The sequence below is a fragment of the Anolis sagrei genome, chromosome 5 (genome assembly GCF_037176765.1).
Source record: "Anolis sagrei isolate rAnoSag1 chromosome 5, rAnoSag1.mat, whole genome shotgun sequence".
Lineage (NCBI taxonomy): Eukaryota > Metazoa > Chordata > Lepidosauria > Squamata > Dactyloidae > Anolis > Anolis sagrei.
The window spans coordinates 14,248,721-14,271,272 of record NC_090025.1 but is presented as its reverse complement, the minus strand read 5'-3'; the positions used below and the strand labels follow the sequence as shown (position 1 = coordinate 14,271,272).

Sequence of the window (22,552 nt, the reverse complement as noted above, 5' to 3'; positions counted from 1 at the left end):
GCATAAAAAGCCACTGGAAAAAAAATCTTGTAGTATTATTATGTGTGAATCATGACAGTGAGACTTCCAAGGCTATGAGATGGATTTTCCTCTAGTTTTATGAGTTGTATAACTTGAATGAGTAGAAAAAGAAAAGCACAAGCAGCAAGACTGAGGTCTAATCAGGAGCAATCCCATTCCATAAAAAGAGAAGCGTATAAGGTAGGGATGAAATTAATTGACCCAGAAAATGAAGGGATTCTTCACTACAGACAGTACCTGGAAATCCTCTTATATTATATAAACTTGTCCTTTCCTGAGGATGTTGCTAATCCTTATTTGGCGGAAAGGCCAACATTGGTGCCAAAACTGTGCAAATCTCATGGGAACAGAGGCAAATGTACTAGGTGAATTAAGGTAGTCAAGATATTGAAATTATTTTTGTCAAGAAATAGTTCTGGTAGCGCGAGTGCGGCTTCAAACTTATTGCTACAATAATCAAAAATCGAATGTCCTGTTTAAGAGGTACCTGTAGTTTAAGTTAACTTGCTGTGAAGCATGGCCCTTACTCTCAGCAGAGTTTCTAACTTTAAACAAAACCATTATGTGTCAAATTAAGTTGCGTTTTTTCAACTTAATTTTATTGTTGTTGTTTGTCTTTGTTTCCAATTCATGGCACTCGTAAGGTAACCATATCACAAGGCTTTCTAAGGCTAAGAATATATGGCTTGTCCAGAATTGCTTTCATGGATGAGCAGAGATGCAAACCTTGGTCCTCAGTGCCACAAATCAACATTCAAGTACTTGAGTATAAACTGGGTTTTCAGCCCTTTTTTTAGGATGAAAAACCCCCCCTCAGCTTATACTCAAGTCAAAGTTATTTATTATTTTACTCTGTTATTATTATTATTGTTGTTGTTGTTGTTGTTTATTGTTGTTATTACATTTATTATTTTACTATTATTATATTTACATTATTTTACTCTATTATTTTATTACATTTATTATTTTACTCTATTATAATTGTTATTACATTTATTATTTTAATCTAGTAATATTAGGTAAAGGTAAAGGTTTCCACCTGACATTAAGTTCAGCCATGTCCGACTCTAGGGGTTGGTGCTCATCTCCATTTCTAAGCTGAAAAGCCGGCATTGTCCATAGACACCTCCAAGGTCATGAGGCCATCATGACTGCATCGAGCACCATTACCTTCTCGCAGAAGTGGTATCTCTTTATCTACTCGCACTTGCATGTTTTTGAACTGCTTATGGCAGAAGCTGGGGCTAACAGCAGGAGCTCACACCGCTCTCCAGATTCGAACCTGTGACATTTTGGTCAGGAAGTTCAGCAGCTCAGCGGTTTAAGCCACTGTGCCACCGGGGGCTCTTATTATTATATTTATTATTTTTCTCTATTATTATTATTAAATTTATTATTTTACTCTATTCATCATCATCATCATCATCATCATCACATTTACATTATTTTACTCACTTATTATTTTTATTGCATTTATTATTTTATTCTATTATTATTGGAAGGATGATAAGTAAGCACATTCTAGCTGACGGAATGCACACCGATTGTATGATCACGTATAAAAACAGAGCTTCAGTAACATATAAAATTGCAGTTAATAAAAAACACAACTAGAATCCCATGTGCAATTACAGCAGAGTCTTGCTTATCTGACCTTCGCTTATCCGACATTCTGTCTTATCCGACGTCCCCCTTTTCCTCCAGCATTTCCCCTTCAATTCAAGGAGTGCTCCCCAACTCTCTCTCCATTCTCAGTAAGTGAAAAGGGCAAGAAAAGGAGGAGGAGGAGGAGGGAGGAAGGGGGGGGGGAGGAAGGACCGGAAGCGGAAACGTCCTCCCTCCTTCCCTCTGTGATTTCCACACTCCTGTTCCATATCCGGGCACTTCCTGTTGGGCTGCTCTAGCCATGAGGCATTGCCTTGCCTTAACTTTTTGAGTCCCTGTGGTTAGTATTCTAGTTGTCTAGCGCCGCATCGGATGGGTAATAGTAGAAGACTCCATATTATCTGACATTTTTGTTTATCCGACGTTCTGCTGGCCCATTTATGTCAGATAAGCAAAACTCTACTGTACTCTGTTTCTACAATGTTTTGCAGACAGATTCCAATGGATTAATGATAGAATGGGACAAACATAATGTGATAGGACCCTTTTGGAACTGTGCTCAAGGAGTCTTAGAAATGGAGTATATCCCAATGTGATAAAGTCCTAATTCTCCAACTGAGAATAACAATTTCCTCTACTGAAAATGCAAATCCCAGCATTTCAAAGAACGTTGTCATGGCATTTAAAGTGGAACCATAGTGCATAAAAAGTAAAGTGCAATCATACCGTAATATCAGCAAAAACTATTACCGGCATTAAACTATTCAGTTTGGGATCGGCATCTTGACTAGATGCACAAATTACAAAAGAAGTCCTCTAATCCAGCATCTTGTTTATCACAGCAGAGAACCAGATGCTTTCAGAAATGCATATAAACACGGCGTGAACATGATGCAATGACCATCTTAACTCCACTCTTGACTTTGAGATGGATACACAGATTTAAATGGTTTCTGAGCACTTCCATGGCTCTATTCTATAGAATCCTGTGATTTGTAGTTTGAAAAAGCACTATCACTCTTTGGTTGATGACTTTGCAAACTACAAATCCCAGGAATCCATGGGGTGGAGATACTACACTTAATGTAGTATCACATTGTTATAATACTGCAGTGTAGACATTTCCTAACTTTTGCAGCTGTGCATTGCAAAGTTTAAAGGCTGTATACAAAATGTCCCAACATTTGATGGACCATGGAAAAGTTTTACATTCCACAATACTATAATGATTTATTTGTTGAGTTTCAACTATATACAATGGTAAATTCCTAAACTGCAATAAACTTTCTGTGTGCATGCTTGTGTGATTGATTTAAAGCATGGATTTACATTTCAGTGTCATGAGTATGCCACAGAAAGATTCACTGCTCATAAATTCAATGTGTTCTTTTAAGACAGTGAAAGCCATCATATCTCGTGACACTGAATTCCATAGAAGTTAATTATTTGTGGAGTGAAGAACCGTTTGCTTTTGCCCCATGTTTACAAACAGCTGAGTGAGACTTCGGGAATCTGGCAGCAGAACATTAAAAAACAGCAACATGCATTTTTCTCCCACCCTACTTTCCAAAGAACATAAACCATTCATTCTCTTCTCCCCTTTTTGTTTCAAAGCTTAGAAAAGTGAATTTTGGGGCTTTACCTTCTGGCTAAGCGTTTCTCAACCTGGGTGCTGCAAGAGGGTGTCACAGGGGTCGCTAAGGACCACCAGAAAACATAGTATTTTCTGTTGGTCATGAAGGTTTTGTGTGGGAAGTTTGGCCCAATTCTATCGCTGATGCGGTTCAGAATGCTCTTTGATTGTAGGTGAACTATAAATCCCAGCAACTACAATTTCCAAATGTCAAGGTCTATTTTCCCCAAACACCACCAGTGTACATATATGGGCATATTGAGTATTCTTGCCAAGTTTGGTCCAGATCCATCATTGTTTGAGTCCACAGTGCTCTATGAATATAGGTGAACCACAACTCCAAAACTCAAAGTCAATGCCCATCAAATCTTTCCAGTATTTTCTGTTGGTCATGGGAGTTCTGTGTTCCAAGTTTGGTTCAATTCCATCATTGGTGGAGTTCGGAATACCCTTTGATTGTAGGTGAACTATAAATCCCAAATAACATAATCAACCCCCCCCCCCCCAACATCCCAGTATTCAAATTTGGATGTATTGGGTATTTGTGCCAAATTTGGTCCAGTGAATCCTGCATATCAGATATTTACACATCCTGCATATCAGATATTTACATTACGATTTGTAACAGTAGCAAAGTTACAGTTCTGAAGTAGCAATGAAAATAATGTTGTGGTTGGGGGTCACCACAACATGAGGAACTGTATTAAGGGGTCACGGCATTGGGAAAGTTGAGAACCACTGCTCCAGTTAGTCCACAGTGCTCTATGAATGTAGGTGAACCACAACTCCAAAACTCAAAGGCAATGCGCACCAAATCTCTCCAGTATTTTCTGTTGGCCATTGGAGTTCTGCATTCTAAGTTTGGTTCAATTCCATCATTTGTGGAGTTTGGAATGCTCTTTGATTGTAGGTGAACTATAAATCCCAGCAACTACAACTCCAAAATGACATAACCAACCCCCCCAACTGCACCAGTATTCAAATTTGGATGTATTGGGTATTTGTGCCAAATTTGGTCCAGTGAATGAAAATACATCTTGCATATCAGATATTTACATTACAATTCGTAACAGTAGCAAAATTACAGTTATGAAGTAGCAATGAAAATAATGTTATGGTTGGGGGTCACCACAACATGAGGAACTGTACTAAGGGGTCATGGCATCAGGAAGGTTGAGAACCACTGCTCTGGCTAGCAAAGCTAAAAACTTGGATTATTCTGGGAGTTACAGTCTTGAAAAGTTATTTCTTTGTACAAGATGGGGAGGTAAGCATGTATGGTTTTCAGCAAACAAATATGATAATAAAGCCCTACACTGAACCACATATAATTGCAGGAGAGAATAACAAATTTGAACTAGCACACCAAGAATGCATCTACACTGTAGAATTGATCCAGTCTGACATCACTTTAACTTTGCCTCAATGCAACAGCATTGAGCCATGGTATCGTATCATCACTGAATTATTACTATATCAGAGTCCTGTATTTCCAAGGAAAGTCTATCTTTCAGCCATGAAGGTCTCAAGCAGTTGGTCATTCACAGGGAAGACCTAATTTCCCAGAACCAAAATCCGTCTTCCCAATACTATTGTGTGATGACTGGCAAGCTAAAAACAGTGAATCGTGGTGTACCTTGCTGTCCAGCTTCTTCATGGTGACCAGATCAAGGGATTTCAGAGAGTGACCAGTGGGTGCGATGAAGTACAAGCACGCATGGATCCGGGAGTCGTGATAATTAAACAAGGAGCGCTTGATCTTCAGCTCCTCCTGAAGGTAGGCTTCAAACTGGGCATCGATGTACTCCACAATGGGCTTGTAGCTGAAACACAAGAAATTCAGATCAAGTAGCCACTGCCATTGTTTGCAGGATTTTACTTATGGTAATTAGCCATTATGTCAATCTGAGTCAGAGGTGTGTGTGATTGATTTTAAAAATGGCTCAAAAATCATTGCAAAACTGAGTGCTGCTGCTACTTTGTTTCTAAAGTGTTTCTAAAGAATAGTTTGTGAAAAAATTGTTACTATAACAAGAGTAATGAAATTTTGTTGCTATTTTGTTACAATAATTGCTCATGCGCATCATTAAATTACTATAATTGGGGAAACTTCAGGGGCTTTTTTTCTCCCTAATTTTTACAACTATTGGTGTGAAACTTACTACAATGGTAGAACACATTTACCACTGCTGGCCTACCAAAATTCAGAACATTTCACTTATCCACGGATTTTTGGGGAATTTTCAAAGTTTTTATAAACAATATTTTTCAAAATATACACTACAAGAACTATCTATTTGAATTTTATATGCAATGCACAAGATAACCAGAGTATCAATTCCCAGAAGTTTCAGAAAGATTCACACATCTACAGTTTTTTGGGAATTTTAAAAACAATTTATCTGCCCCAAAATGTGGCAACAGCAATTCCCTGTAATGTCTGTCTGTCAACCACATAACTTCAACTTAGCACAGATTTATACTACTACTTACTTTAGTCCTCTTTAAAAATTCAATAATTTTCTTTATTATTACTAAACTGACTCTAAACGGCTGGCTGCTGCAGCCCGGTGCTAAGCATTGCATTCTGGGAAATGTAGTTTAGGGCAGGGCCTTTTACATCTTCTTGCCTTCCCAAACTACATTTAAGATTGCTGTGTTCTCGGTCTCCCACCCATTAACTTTAGTCCCGCTCACAGTGCCTTCCTTATGGTGACTGGGCCAAAGAAAAAAGATTGGATTTTTTAAAGCACTTTATGATCTCTTGGCTTTACCAAAGTTGTTTAATGCTTATACTGAAAATTACATTGATCTTGGGAGGCATCCAAATGTTACAGAAGCTTAATGAAAATGAGTGGTGAATGGGTTAAACCCTTGAAGACCAACAGGTCAGAGATTTGAATCCAGGGAGAGCATGGATGAGCTCCCTCTGTCAGATCCAGTTCTCTAGGTGGGGACATGAGAGAAGCCTCCCACAAAACATCCCAGCGTCCCCCGAGCAACATCCTTACAACCAATTCTCTCACACCAGAAGCCACTTGCAGTTTCTCAATTTACTCCTGGCACAAAAAAATTCTAAATCCCCCACCTTTCCTGTATGTTTCTAATATCAATTTGTATGTACAAATTCATATGCACAAATTTTAGAGGTCACAGGTTCAAATCCAGGGAGCAGCATGAGCTCCCGCTGTCATCCCCAGCTTCTGCCAACCTAGCAGTTTGAAAACATGCAAATGTGATTAGATCAATAGGCGGGAAGGTAATGGCGCTCCATGCAGTCATGCTGGCCACATGACCTAGGAGGTGTCTACGGACAACGCCGGCTCTTCAGCTTAGAAATGGAGATGAGCACCACACCCCAGACTCGGACACGACTGGACTTAATGTCAGGGGAAAACCTTTACCTTTATCTATGCACAAATTTAACAAATTTGATTCAAAATACAAATTTAAAAATCAAATTATGCACACCCCTAATATCTAAGGCTGGCCTACAACCAAGCATGGTGAGGAGTGATTATTTTGGATGTGCAAATCTCTTGTTCCTCTTTAATACAACCACACGCTCACAAGATCAGTCCTGTATCGCCCACACATCATTGAAACATACTGTGAGTTTCCATGTGAGTATGTATCTGTGTAATGATGTATACATTGAAGTAACGGGCAACAAGCAGCTGTGTTTGTCCTAAACTCCTTGACTGTATACGTCTTCCCACACACATACACACTTGGCTTCGATCTTGTGTAGTCAAGGAAAATTCAAGTCAAGGTGGTGGGAAGCTAAAAGGGTTCATTCAAACTGATACAATATGTGTCACATAATGGGCTCTTGACACCTCATATATGGCTGGCATTAACGTGATTGAAAACTAAAGCCCATCCAACCTATACTAGGCAGTTCCTCAACAAGAGACAGACAAAAGTCAAGGGCTTCTATATTATGTGCCAGCATCCCACATCTACTTCTAAAGAGCCTCTTAGAAAAGGTTGGCTTGAGAGCAAGGGCACATAGTTGCTTGCTGACTGTCTTCTCAATTCTGTACTTTTCCACAAATACAATTCACAGTTGCTTTTCCCACTGAAGATGAACTCTTTCTCTAATAGTCCATTATGAGCCAGGAGTTGCCATGATACCCCACTTAGGCAGAAAAAATGAAATGCAAAGATACAGAAAGGAGGAAACATGGCTCGAGAGCAGTACGTGTGAAAAAGATCTTGGGTTCCTTGTGGACAACAAGTTAAACATGAGTCAACAATGTGATGCGGTGGCAAAAAAAGCCAATAGGATTTTGGCCTGCATCAATTGGAATATAGTGTCTAAATCTAGGGAAGTCATGCTACCCCTCTATTCTGCTTTGGTTAGACCACACCTGGAATATTGTGTCCAATTCTGGGCCACAATTGAAGGGAGATGTTGATAAGCTGGAATGAGTCCAGAGAAGTGTAAATAAAATGATCACGGCACTGGAGAACAAGCTCTATGGGGAGCGGCTTAAAGAGCTGGGCATGTTTAGCCAGAAGAAGGGAAGGCTGAGAGGAGACATGATAACCATGTATAAATATGTGAGAGGAAGCCACAGGGAGGAGGAAGCAAGCTTGTTTTCTGCTACTCTGGAGATGGAACAATGACTTCAAACTACAAGAAAGGAGATTCCATCTAAACATTAGGAAGAACTTCCTGACTGTGAGAGCCGTTCAGCAGTGGAACTCTCTGCCCCGGAGTGTGGTGGAGGCTCCTTCTTTGGAGGCTTTTAAACAGAGGCTGGATGGCCATCTGTCGGAGGTGCTTGGAATGCAATTTTCCTGCTTCTTGGCAGGGGGTTGGACTCGATGGCCCACGAGGTCTCTTCCAACTCTATGATTCTATGATTGATTGCTTGGTGATCACACATCCCATTTGTACAATGTAGGGTGAATTAAAAACAGCCAATACTCCTCTCTACAGGGGTTTGCAGCCTGCTCATTTCAAAAGTGACGGAAATATTATACATGGAAAATGAGGTCAACATATCAAAGATTTTATTCTTAAATGACAGAGGCTCAGAAATAACGATATAATTGCTGCTGGTATCGTTAAAAAAATTGCTAGAGCAATTGCATCAAGGCAGCCAATTGCATTCTGGAAAGAAGGCTTCTTGTAGCAGCATAATGTGTAAGATCCCATATCCAGAAAACACCCCAAGTCAAAATTATAAGTGATGTGACCACACATCTGACCAGACTCAATAAATAAAAAATTGTGCTATGTTGTACAATCCAAAGTTAGGTATTGTTCACGATCCAAATAAGTGTCAACCTAGCATTTTGAAAAGATGCAAATGTGAGTAGATAATTAGGTACTGCTCCAGTGGGAAGGTTTTTTTTTGTCGTGTCAGAAGCGACTTGAGAAACTGCAAGTCACTTCTGGTGTGAGAGAATTGGCTGTCTGCAAGGAAGTTGCCCAGGGAATGCCTGGATGATTTGATTTTTTTATCATCCTTGTGGGAGGCTTCTCTCATGTCCCCGTATGAGGAGCTGGAACTGATAGAGAGAGCTCATCCGCCTCTCCCCGGATTTGAACCTGTGACCTGTCGATCTACAGTCCTGACGGCACAGGGGTTTAACCCACTGCGCCACTGGGGGCTCCATGGGGACTCTTTGGCTTAGAAATGGAGATGAGCACCACACCCCAGAGTTGGACATGACTGGACTTAATGTCAGGGGAAAACCTTTACCTACCAAATAAGTGGTCTTAATCATTTCAAGGTATTAGAAAGCCTGGCTTATTCTAGACCAGGCATGGGCAAACTTGGGCCCTCCAAGTGTTTTGGACTTCAACTCACACAATTCCTAACAGCCTACCGGCTGTTAGGAATTGTGAAAGTTGAAGTCCAAAACACCTGGAGGGCTGAAGTTTGCCCATGCCTGGTCTAGACATAGGAGACAAAGCAGAAGTCATGATTTGCACCTGCATGTAACTATTCACATTTTAGTAATCATGGGGAAAAATATGAAGCTACGTGGAGCACTGAAGTTCCAATACTAATAATTGGGAATCTTGTTCAGAAGCCCTTCTGGACTCTGCACAATCAGCAGGCATGATTGATACATGAAACCTAGAAACTTGCTCTTTCAAGAACATGAGAGCTGCAATTCATGAGAGCTGCTACCGAGCACAATTCAAAGTGCTGGCTTTAGCCTATAAATCCCTGAACAGTTCTGGCCCAGCTTACCTGTTCAAATGTAATCTCCCTTTATGAACTAGTTCGAGCATTAAGATCGGCCAGGGAGGTGCTGCTCTAGGTCCCGCCACTGTCACAGGTGCGATTAGTGGGAATGAGAGACAGGGCCTTCTAGGTGGTGGCCCCTCGGTTGTGGAACTCTCTCCCCAGTAAAATTAGATTGGCCCCATCCCTCCTGGTGCTCAGAAAAAAACTTAAAACCTGGCTATGCAAGCAGGCATTCTGCGAGTGATGGCATTACTAAATCAGCTAAATGATAACCATGGGACTGGTGCAATGTCTCATAGATTTTATTTTCATGTTATGATGTGTCTTTGTATCATTTTTAATAGTTTTAATTCACATTTATATGTTGCTAGTGGTCCCCTGCCACGCGTTGCTGTGGCCCAGTCTGGTGATCTGGAAAATAAAGTAATGAGAAAGTCTTGGTTTCTAATAGATGTAATGTCTTTATGCTTGTGGATAAACATTATTTCTTGCTGTTTCTTTGCCCATGTTGATGTGGAGATAGTCTGGTTTGCCTACTCTGGAACATGCAACATATCATTGTCCTTCTTTAGTGGTCCCTTCCAAATCTAGGATACTGCATCTGTCATATACATATGTGTGTGTGTGAATGGCTGGATGGCCCTTTGTCAGGAGGGGTTTGATTATGTTTTCTTGCCCTAGGGAAGGAAGTTGGACTGGATGACCTTAAGGCAGCATTTCTCAACCAGGGAAGCCAAGACCTGGGGGGGGGGGGTCACCCGGGGGGGGGGGGGGTCAGAAGGATCGCCAAAGACCATGAGAAAACACAGTATTTTCTGTTGGTCATGGAAATTCTTTGTGGGATGTTTGGCCCAATTCCATCGTTGGTGGGGTTCAGAATGCTCCTTGATTGTAGGTGAACTATAAATCCCAGCAACTACAAATCCCAAATGTCAAGGTCTATTTCCCCAAAACTCCATCTGTGTTCATATTTAGGCATATGGAATATTTGTGTCAAGTTTGGTCCCGATGCATCATTGTTTGAGTCCACAGTGCTCTCTGGATGTAGGTGAACTACAACTCCCAAACTCAAGGTCAATGCCCACCAAACCCTTCCAGTACTTGCTGTTGGTCATGGGAGTTCTGTGTGCCAAGTTTGGTTCAACTCCAGCATTGGTGGAGTTCAGAATGCTCTTTGATTGTAGGTGAACTATAAATCCCAGCAACTACAACTCCCAAATGACAATTTTTTGAGTGATGGTCACTCCTTGTGTTGTGAGATGTTTTGTTGCCAAATGTGGTGTGATTTCGTTCATTGGTCCTTTTGTTTTTAAGGTACTCATTATGCACAGAGCATTTATATATATATATAGATTGACATAGTTATGTTATGTATTGCATGTGTGTGTGTGTGTGTGTGTTTGGAATTGCATTTTTGCCATTTTGTCATGTTGTACACCACTGTGAATCCTCCCAGGGATTCAGAAATGCAATAAAATAAATAGATAAAGAAATAAATGAATTCAAAAATTAGAATTCTAGTCACTGTATTTCTTCCAAAATTCATAAAAATTTGTAACATACAACACAGACACTACAAAGCGAAAGAGAGGCACTCATATCTGCAATTGCTCCTTTTGCTTTTATGTGCCTTCAAGTCATTTCCAACTTATGGTGACCTTAAAGCAAACCTATCAATGGATTTTCTGGGGCTGAGAGTGCATGACTTGCCCAGGGGTCACACAATGGGTTTTATGGCTGAACCAGGAGTTTGAACCTTGGTTTCCAGAGTTATAGTTCAATATTCAAACAAAGTTGGTTCAAAGAGATGCCTGTTTCTGAAGACATCTATAGCTGTCTTAGGCCCCTTCTACACTGCCATATAATCCAGGTTATCAAAGCAGGTAATCCACATTATCTGCTTTGAACTGGATTATGTGAGTCTACACTGTTGTATAATCCAGTTCAAAGCAGATAATCTGGATTTTACATGGCAGCGTAGACTCATTGTTGGTCTAAGGCCAACTGAGCCCAGTACTGTCTGCTAGCAATGGCTCTCCATGGTATCAGATAGGAGTCTTTCCAAAACAATAACAGTAAAATGTCATACGGGTATCGCTACAGATTGTCTCACATTAGATACTCAAAATCTAGTTTCAAACCATTTTACTCAGTCATTAAGCTCATGGGATGGTTAGGGTCACTCACTTTCTTTCTGCCTAACCAATTGCTCAGGAATTTTGTTAGAATAAACAAGGAATGGCTTTACTCCTTAGAGAAATAAAAATGTAAACAGTCATTACCGTGAGATATCAGGCTCTGGGTCTGGGACCATTAAAAGCCCCTGTGGTGATTACACTATCCCACCACCAACCTCCATGGAAACCAACACGATTCAGTTTCAGTGGGTTTAAAAACAGACATCCTTGGAATTTTTCCCTTCGAGCAGCACATTCCAAGAATTCCTGGGTAAAGTCTCCTTCCTTATTTAGGAAAATTTAGATGAAGTCATTAAAATAGCTTTGCTGCTGGACAAAAGTCAGCAAAATGAAGACTTTTGGTACAGCCACACTACAAATTCTGATTTTAGTTGAAAGAAAACTCTGATTTCTTTAGTTTCTGCAGGATGTGTGTCTTCAGAAAGAGCGCTATGGGTGAAACCGGATTTGAAAGTCTACCATATAAATTTGCACAAGAAAAAAGGAGATGTGGCCAAGATGCCGAAAAAAACCCTTTCATTAGCTAAAAAGCCCGACATGTTTTGGCCTGTGGATAGTCTGTAGTTCTTCTTCATGGGGTTATATAAAACATCACAAAAGGGCAATGCACGGCATTATACTGCATTATACTGTTCTATTTGTCCATTGTGCATAGCCTGTACTGCAGAAATTTCAAAACAATTTACTTGCAAAATAAAAGCAGGTCCTCTGAAAAACATGGAGCATGAGGAACTGTTTTGACCAGGCTATAGAACTGTCTACACATTCTAGCCATCAGCTGTCCTTGAGCAAATCACCCTCATCTCCTAACAATAAGCATAATGGCCAGTAGGCTTGTGCATGGATCTGTTTTAGCCATTTTCCTTCAGCCAATCTGGCTTGTTTGGCTTGGTCAGATGGCCGCAAAGGCAAGGGCCCAGTCATCACATTTTTTTGTCTGTTACAGGACCACATGGCCGCCAATCATGGCTCCTCCTCCCCTATTCGGCATCACATGCAAAGAGGCTAGCGTGTGTGCTCGCACACGGTTTCCCTGTGAGGCCTACATGTTGAGCCAATAGGAATAGAAAAATAGCATGATGTGTCTTACGCAAATTGTGTCTGCTTCCTTCACCTCATTGCTGAAACCCAGGCTCCCTTGAAGGGAAAAAATGAAAGGGTCCCAGGAATGGAAAGGGGAGCATCACAAGTTCCCCAATTCTGCCAAAGGACCGGATCTAGGCGCATTTTTTGGCTGAGAAATGTAAACGGCTATTTGGCTACCCTTCTGTTTTCAGGAGGTGCATGAAAATGGATACAAGGGTCTATTGGAATCTGTCCAGCAGAAACGGATCCAAGTTCAGCCAAAATGCACAAGCTTAACAACCAGTATTCTGTATCAGCTACCTAGAAGGTGTTTACACTCTGCAACTGTAGAAGTCTGAACCCATTTCAATGACCTTAGTTTTCTATGAAATGCTGGGGTTTGTAGTTTGGTGAAGTATGTAGAATCTTTATTGAAATATATCTCTAGTAGTTACCAGACTAGAAATTCCACAATTATATAGGACAAAACAATGGTAACTAAAGTGTGATCAATTTGCAGTGTGGCTGTACTCTTTCTTAATGTTATTTATTAAATAATCACTTCTGGTCTGAACCCATCAAACTTGACAGAAATGTCATTCATCCACACTCCAGCTGCCACTAGAATAGATCTCTCCAGGCTCTTGATACTGAATAAAGCAATTTGGGGGGCGGAAAGAGTTACAATCATGGTAATAGCATCACAATCATGATTAAGTACCAATTGTGAATACGGGACAATTAATTGGATTTGCTCATCCCAAACTCTTCCATATTCACAACATCTACGTACTTAATAATGATCGTAGTACACCACTATCCCAGCCACTCCTCTTACTTTTCCAGGGAGAAAGAGATCCATTCAGCTCTCCACATTAATGAGGTTAGGGGCCCAAGACCCTCACAAAAGTGAGAAAAAAACACAATTAAGAAAACTATTTTTTTAACTGAAGAGAACACTTTTCTAGGAATCTCAAAGTGTTCCAGTGTGACTCAATGGTGGTTTAGGTCTGGTTCTCACTATACTGTGGTGCTTTCCTGCTAAACACTCCACCTCTGGAAAAGAAATTGGAAATAGCAATATATTATGTTGGAAATAGCAACCTCCTCAAGTCTCCACTAGTTATTTGTTATGTATATAATTTAGATTGCTTATTGTATTATATATGAGTGTATTGGAATGCAATTTCACCTTGTGGGAGGAGCTGCAGACCATGTGATCAGGTCTGGGCTTGTTCAGGACTCAGACTCCACATTAGAAATAGTTATGCTTATGCTTCAGTACATAGGAATAGTATGCTGTACAGAAACCATTAGACTTCATTGGACTTTCAGATTAGACAGAGACTCTATTAGACTCTCAGAACAGAGAAATGCTTTGGACTATTGATTCTAAGAAAGATACCCTGTGTTACCTACACAGAGAAACTACTTCAAATCCTATTTGTAATTGGATTGATAAGCAAAGCACTTGCATGCTGAATACATTAAGTTTGTGAGTAAACCAACTATGTTACTTTTAAAGAAATCTACTTAATTTTGTCTCTTGAGAGCATGATTTAAAGGCAAATATATTTTAAGGGAGAGTAGATACTTTTGAACTGTGGTGTTGGAGGAAAGTTCTGAGAGTGCCTTGGACTGCGAGAAGATCCAACCAGTCCATCCTCCAGGAAATAAAGCCCGACTGCTCATTGGAGGGAAGGATACTTGAGACAAAGTTGAAGTACTTTGGCCACATCATGAGGCGACAGCAAAGCCTAGAGAAGACAATGATGCTGGGGAAAATGGAAGGTAAAAGGAAGAGGGGCCGACCAAGGGCAAGATGGATGGATGGCATCCTTGAAGTGACTGGACTGACCTTGAAGGAGCTGGGGGTGGTGACGGCCGACAGGGAGCTCTGGCGTGGGCTGGTCCATGAGGTCACAAAGAGGCGGAGATGACTGAACGAATGAACAGCAATAACAGTTGTTTTGGGGTAACTAAAAAAAGAACTATTCTGAAACTCTGCTCTGTGTGTGTGTGTGTGTGTGTGTGTGTGTGTATGAATGCTGGTGAATGCCATTTTCCCAAAAGGTAATGACTATAACAGGTCATGCTTTTACCAAGAGGTTAAGGCATTATTTTTCAAAAAGTTATGACTTCTAACAAGGTCATTCCTTTCCAAAGATCATAAAATCTCCAAAAAGATTATGATTTCCATTTTCCAAAATATTATACCAAAGCAAAATAAAGAGCAATGCAACTGGACCCTAATACCAGTCAACAACAGTTAGAATCATAGAATCATAGAATCATAGAATCATAGAGTTGGAAGAGACCTCATGGGCCATCCAGTCCAACCCCATTCTGCCAAGAAGCAGGAATATTGCATTCAAATCACCCCTGACAAATGGCCATCCAGCCTCTGCTTAAAAGCTTCCAAAGAAGGAGCCTCCACCACACTCCGGGGCAGAGAGTTCCACTGCTGAACGGCTCTCACAGTCAGAAAGTTCTTCCTAATGTTCAGTTGGCTTTGGAGTAAAGACAACATACTAACAACATAGGCAAACTCCCTGTACCAATCAAATATTATGAATCAATACATGGACAGAAACATATGTCGAAATTGAACTTATGGGCAGACAAGAGAAGTAAATCTGCTCTACAGACCAGGAGCTAAAGTTGCTGCATTTTATGAAATGGCAGTTTATGAGGTGTGGACTGGTTTACCACAACGATCTCTGGAGGCAGGATACACATGCCTTGCCGCTTAAAATAGCCACACATCTGTGGCTGATGGTATGATAAACATGAGTGAAGCAGCCCTGGGCAAACTACATAGCTACACAAGGCTTGCTGAATGCATAAAACAGAGTTAGTCACTAAAAAAAGTCCTAGTATTTCTCTCCCAGCCTTCTTTCCAGCTCTCTTTCCTTGCAAAAACTGCTGGAACTAACATGGATGTTCTACAAAGCCTCCATCAACAGTGAATGTGGGATGAGCTTTGACAGCTCGAGGCTTGCCCTGTTCTGAGTGTAGAGAAAAGCCTCCTGCAAAAAAAAGGAGGAGGAAAAGAAATTGCAAAAATAGGCCAATAAGCCCCAGGACAGGAGACTAATTGCAGTTGATGTGCTTAGATTATGCTGTTTGGGACAAGCCTCCAATTGTGAAAAAGCAAAGTAGAGATAATGGGTCTCCAACTGAAATGTGAGCCCTCTCTTTGTTCGGTCTTTAGCAAGGGATATCTTCTTGACAGATGATGGAAAACAATAGTGCCAGCTCTTGCTGAATTAAATCAGATGCTAAGCAACCCAGGAAGCAAGATGCACTCTCATTTGGAACATCTGCTTCTTTGGGACATTTTTTTTCTCTTGGCTTGCGAATATACGACTGCTTTGAGAGAGCTTGTCGGTGTGGGCATATCATTCATAGTTTTAAAAGCCTGGCATCTCTATCAAAGACTCCGCTGCAAGACTGAGAGAGGAGGATAAGATGGCTATATGGCTGATGCTGCAAGTCTTACCAAGATCCCTGAAAATATTGCTTAAGTATGTGATATGTTTATTTTTATATCAGTCGTTTCGTGCTCTTCTCATGTTCTCAAGCATAGATGGGGACAGAGAGCAGGGACACATTCTTGGATCCAAGGTGATGCATTTCTAAAGGCCTGATTTGGAAATCTGCCTAATGTCTACAATGAGAAACCTGTTGTACTACCTGTGGAAGAGCAACAACTTAAATGCCAAATAAACACTATATATTCCCCCCTTTTCCTGGATAGGTAAAGGTAAAGGTTTTCCCCTGACATTAAGTCCAGTCGTGTCCGACTTTGGGGGTTTGTGCTCATTTCCATTTCTAAGCCAAAGAGCCAGCATTGTCCATAGACACCTCTAAGTTCATGTGGCCAGCATGACTGCATGCAGCATCGTTAACTTCCCGCCGGAGCAGTACCTATTGATCTACTCACATTTGCATGTTTTCTAACTGCTAGGTTGGCAGAAGATGGGGCTGACAGTGGGAGCTCACCCTGCTCCCCGCATTCGAACCTGTGACCTTTCAGTCAGCATGCTCAGCAGCTCAGCAGTTTAACCCACTGCGCCACTGGGGGCTCCTTGATATGCCCCTCCAATATCTGGGCAATGTTGGGTAGATCATAAAGTAACTTCATGATATGATGAAGCTGGGCCCAGCTTTAGCCCAGCTGATTAATCGCCAGCAACAATAGATCACTGCCAAAAGGAAGGTGGCATGTTTGAAGCCCGAAGCAGATTGAGCACCTGACTGTTAAGCCTAGCTTACTGTCCACCTAAGCAGTCCGAAAGCAGCTGAGCTATGAGTAGAGAAAGTAGGCATTGCTTAAAGCAGGGAGATATATTATGACACCATAAAAATGCCGGTGATCAAAGAACAAAGAGGAAATACTATGCTCAAAAGGACTCGGCGTCATAGTGGATGAAGTGACAGCTCCCCCCTGTGGCCAGAATGGAACACAACCTCCAGGCGCCAAAGTTGGAAAATACTGAAATATCTCTATCTGTCTTGAATGTCTAAAAATGGCACTGAATGTTTGGCGTGTATGTGTGCATTATGATCCACCCTGAGTCCCCTTTGGGGAGAGAAGGGCAGAATATAAATACTGTAAATAAATAAATAAATGATGAAATCACATGTTCAAAAGAACTGCCACATCTCTTCCTGAAAATCAGAGACCTATCAAATATGGAACCTTTCCACCAAAAACTCTTGCCACATACAACAATTACATTTTTTATTTGTATCTAACCAACAAGATAATCGGATCCTGCACATGGCATGTGTATCACTTACCTGTCGTCTTTGTTGATCTGGTCTCCAAATCCCACTGTATCCACAATGGTCAGCTTCAGCCGGACGTTGCTCTCCTGAAGTTCGTAACTTCTTGCTTTCAACCGCACACCAGGTTCGTTGTGAGTGGCTGGGTCACTTTCGAACTTTGTGTTGAAGAGAGTGTCCATGAGTGTCGATTTGCCAATGCCGGTTTCCCCTGAAAGAAACACATCCAAAACCAATGGTCAACTCTTCGACTTTCTCGCCTTGTTTCAGAGCTGGATAGTCACTAGGCAGAAGGGAGCATTCATTCCAAAGATATAAAGGGAGGGAACACCAAGCATTGCTTGGGAATAAGACCCTCACAATCTGCTAAGTTATAGTATGTGCATAAGTCTGTGTAGGGAAAGACCTGACTTTTCTGATTGTGTGCTTTCATCAACAAAAATGGCTTGTAATGAGCTCCAAAAACTCCTACTTGGAGAGGTCTTGTAAAAAGCTGAAATGATGCTTCCCAGTTTGACACAACTTTAACTGCCATAGCCCCATCCCATGAAACCGTGGGATTTATAGTTTGATGTGGCACCAGAACCCTCTGACAGAGGAGGGTAAATATCTTACAAAACTACAAATGTGTTGTTGAAGGCTTTCATGGCTGGAATCAATGGATTGCTGTGATTTTTCTGGGCTGTATGGCCATTTCCCAGAAGCATTCTCTCCTGATGTTTTGCCCACATTTATGGTAGGCACCCTCAGAGGTTGTGAGGTCTGCTGGAAACTAGACAAGTAAGGTTTATATATCTGTGGAATAATGTCCAGGGTGGGAGACAGAACTCTTCTCTGATTGAGGCAGGTGTGAATGTTGTAATTGGTCACCTTGACTGGCACTGAATGGCCTTGCAGCTTCATAGCCTGCTGCCTGGGAGAATCCTTTGTTGGGAGGTGTTAGCTGGCCCTGGATTGTTTCCTGTCTGGAATTCCCCTGTTTGTGTGTGTGTTGTTCTTGATTTACTGTCCTGATTTTAGAGTTTTTTTAAAATACTGGTAGCCAGATTTTGGTTCATTTTCACAGTTTCCTCCTTTCTGTTCAAATTGTCCACATGCTTGTGGGTTTCATTGCCTTCTCTGTGGAGTTTGACATGGTGGTTGTTAGAGTGGTCCAGTATTTCTGTGTTCTCAAAATTTCCTGACAGGAAACAATTTAGATGCTAGTCCATCTCAGAGGACAGTTATTGGAGTAAACTGGGATGATGCCTATAGCTACCCACTACTAAGAGTTTGTAGAACTTTTTGCTGTTTTAAATTACAGCTCTCAGCATGCCCCTGCTAGAATGGCCAGCTGTAAACCAAAAATGTAATTTATCTTCTTTGACTCTTAACCATTTGTAATACTTTGAGCTGCTCTGCATCTCAACTGAAAGAGAAAAGCAGGAAATAATAATAATTATTATTTCCTTCTTTTCTCTTTCAGTTGAGATGCAGACATCTCCAGCTCATCCCGTTTGGGTATCAGCCAGCACGTCAACGACTTAAATCAAGACATAGTTTTCTAAGACCTTTAGAGACACTCGCTGGAACACCTCAGCAAGCGAGAGTCCAAATGTGGCAGGCTCAAACCCAGAAACTCAATCAATGGCTGATACCAAATGAGAGACTCCCCCCTGGGCACACAGAAGACTGGGTGACTTGGAAGGGGCTGAACAGACTGCGCTCTGGCACCATGAGATGCAGAGCCAACCTCAAGAAATGGGGCCACAAAGTGGAATCCACGGCATGCGAATGTGGAGAAGAGCAAACCACAGACCACCTGAGCCCTGCCACATGCGCAATGGAGGGCCTTCTTGCAGCAACACCAGAAGCACTCCAAGTGGCCAGATACTGGTCAAAGGACATTTAATCAACTACCAAACTTGCAAAAAAATTTTGTCTGTCTGTTTTGTTTTGTTAGAAATGTAATACAATTGACTGGTTGCCCTGACACGACAAATAAATAAATTATTTGAGGATGCCTGCCATAGATGCAGGCGAAACGTCAGGAGAAATGCCTCTAGAACATGGCCATATAGCCCGAAAAAACCCACAAGAACTGAGAAATTATTGTTTACTTTGCATCTGAAACTTTGAAGTTATTCACACAATTAAACTTGGAATCAATGTTTATCTGAAACCTCCCCATATGTGTTGTAATTTTTTAATTTAATGCTATGGCTTTAAGTTACATTTATGTTGTAACAAATACATAGTAAAGAAATAATTAACAGCATTTTTTGGTCGTGTCAGGAACAACTTGAGAAACTGCAAGTCGCTTCTGGCGTGAGAGTATTGGCCATCTGCAAGAACATTGCTCAGGGGATGCCCGGATGTTTTGATGTTTTACCACCCTTGTGGGAGACTTCTCTCATGTCCCCGTATAGGGAGCTGGAGCTGATAGAGGGAGCTCATCACGCTCTCCTCGGATTCGAACCTATGACCTTTTGGTCTTCAGTCCTGCCAGCACAGGGGTTTAACGCACTGTGCCACAGCTGGAGTGACATTCATTTTCCTCAAAGGGGAAGCACTGTTTCCATGGTGTACATCTGTACTTGGTAAACAAGCTGAAAAGGTTTTATATTTAATCAAAATGTACAAAACTTGTTAAAGTAGAGGCAATGGTATAATCATAGAATCATAGAATCAAAGAGTTGGAAGAGACCTCATGGGCCATCCAGTCCAACCCCCTGCCAAGAAGCAGGAATATTGCATTCAAATCACCCCTGACAGATGGCCATCCAGCCTCTGTTTAAAAGCTTCCAAAGAAGGAGCCTCCACCACACTCCGGGGCAGAGAGTTCCACTGCTGAACAGCTCTCACAGTCAGGAAGTTCTTCCTCATGTTCAGATGGAATCTCCTAATGTAGGTGCAAACCTACTTGCATGCCTTTCCTGTGCTCTTTCCAACTCTCTTAGAAATCAAATTACAGTCAAATGTATATCCAATTAGAAACCAGCAATTGCTCCAAGTTAGTTCTGGATTGGTATGTTAAAAAACCGCACACACAACCTGTTCTTTGGAAAGTCTACTAGGAACATTATGCACACTTAAGCAAAACCTCCTTGGCTGCACGTATGGATAGAAGTAAACATACCAACGTTGAATTTTAATTAAGTGTAAACAGAAAACTCATTTAACTAAAGCAGCTTAAAACGGAAAATCAGTCTTCTGTAGGGAATGAGAGCTTTGGACATCAGAACGAAAGGCGGAGGATTCTTATGTAGCATCAGCAGCCCATCTCAACCAAAACTCTCTGCCTTCCTTGAGGGAAGCTCTCTACAATCTCAGGCAACTACTTCAACTATCCTTTAAAAGACAGTAGTGACAACACCAGGGTTCAATGTGTGCTTTGGACTTCAATTCCCACAATCCTTAACCACTGTCTATGCTTTCTGTGTCATTTGAGTTGAAGCCTGGGAGAAGCATGGGGTTAGGATACACCAGAGCATAATTTATAGCATCTCCTCCATTGCAAGGCTTTACCGTGGAGACATTGCCCTCTACACTAAAACTTGGGCTCCTTCTACACTGCCATATAATCTAGATCAGTGGTTCTCAACCTTCCTAATGGCGTGACACCTTAATACAGTTTTTTATGTTGTGGTGACCCCCAACCAGAACATTATTTTCATTGCTACTTCGTAACAGTAATTTTGCTACTGTTATGAATCGTAACATAAATATCTGACATGCAGGATTTCATTCACAGGACCAAATTTGGCACAAATACCTGATATGCTCAAATTTGAATATTGGTGGAGTTGGTGGGGATTGATTTTGTCATTTGGGAATTATAGTTGCTGGGATTTATAGTACACCTATAATCAAAGAGCATTTTGAACTCTACCAATGATGGAATTGAACCAAATTTGGCACGCAGAACTCCCATGACCAACAGAAAATACTGAGAGGGTTTGGTGGGCATTGACCTTGAGTTTTGGAGTTGTAGTTCACCTACATCCAGAGAGCACTGTGGACTCAAACAATGATGGATCTGGACCAAACTTGGCACGAATCCTCAATATGCCCAAATGTGAACACCAGTGGAGTTTGGGGAAAATAGGCCTTGACATTTGGGAGTTGTAGTTGCTGGGATTTATAGTTCACCTACAATCAAAGAGCATTCTGGACCCCACCAACAATAGAACTGGGCCAAGAAGCAGGAAAATCACATTCAAAACACTCTCGACAGATGGCCATCCAGGGTGTTTATTTTGTTGCTGGTACATGCAATCGATGTATGTTTCATATACACTTTAAACCTATAGTCTGAAGGTTAATTTATACACAATATTGTAATAATTTTGTCCATGGAACAAAGTTTGTGTACACTGAACCATCAAAAAACAAAGGCATCACTATCACAGCCACCCACGTGGACAAGTTTGGATTTTGGAGTATTTCCAATTTTGGAATTCTGGATAAGAAACACTAAACCTCTACTTCACAAAAATAGGGTGAGTTCTAAGATGACTGAATAGATGGTATCATTTCAGGCTTCAGATAGAGGGAAACCACATATTTTAACTGTTTATGTGGAAAAATCATAGCATATAAAATAACTACTTTATCAAGGAATGAGATCAGGGAAAACCTTCCTCTTTTGGGATGAGTATTTTCTTGCAATATTTTACACAGGGCCGAATTCAAACATGTGATTCAATACCTATTCCCTGGAGCGATACTATCTATCCCACCACTTCCTTCTGTTGTTTGTGCAGATCAAGACTTGAGTCTCCAGATGTCAAGGATCAGCGCCCAAAGCTTCCAGATTGCAACAGTTCTAGAGAAGCTGGCATATTTGTGTTGTTTCTTCTCCTCAAAATTAAGCACCATGTAATACCCGGTACTTTAGTTTCACCATAGATCAATCAACTTTTTCTATCATGGATTTGCTAAGAGTCACTCTTTTTAACCTTATATCCCATGTCTAAAAATTGGAAACAGCCTCTTTCAACTCATTCTTCCTACAGCAATCCTAACATCTGAATGTAAATACTGGG

General features: G+C 41.1%; 1 protein-coding gene across 5 annotated transcripts in view; it reads right to left on the bottom strand.

Moving 5' to 3' along the window:
- The window catches only part of SEPTIN11 (septin 11), a 165,480-nt gene that overhangs the window by 72,275 nt on the left and 70,653 nt on the right, over positions 1–22,552 (bottom strand). For all 5 annotated transcript variants that reach the window (XM_060779361.2, XM_067468568.1, XM_067468569.1 and 2 more), the window contains exons 3-4: positions 17,541–17,736; positions 4,896–5,082 (exon numbers count right to left, since the gene is read on the bottom strand). In XM_060779361.2, the coding sequence (XP_060635344.1) occupies positions 4,896–5,082; positions 17,541–17,736 (383 nt within the window). The remainder of the gene's footprint in view (positions 1–4,895; positions 5,083–17,540; positions 17,737–22,552) is intronic.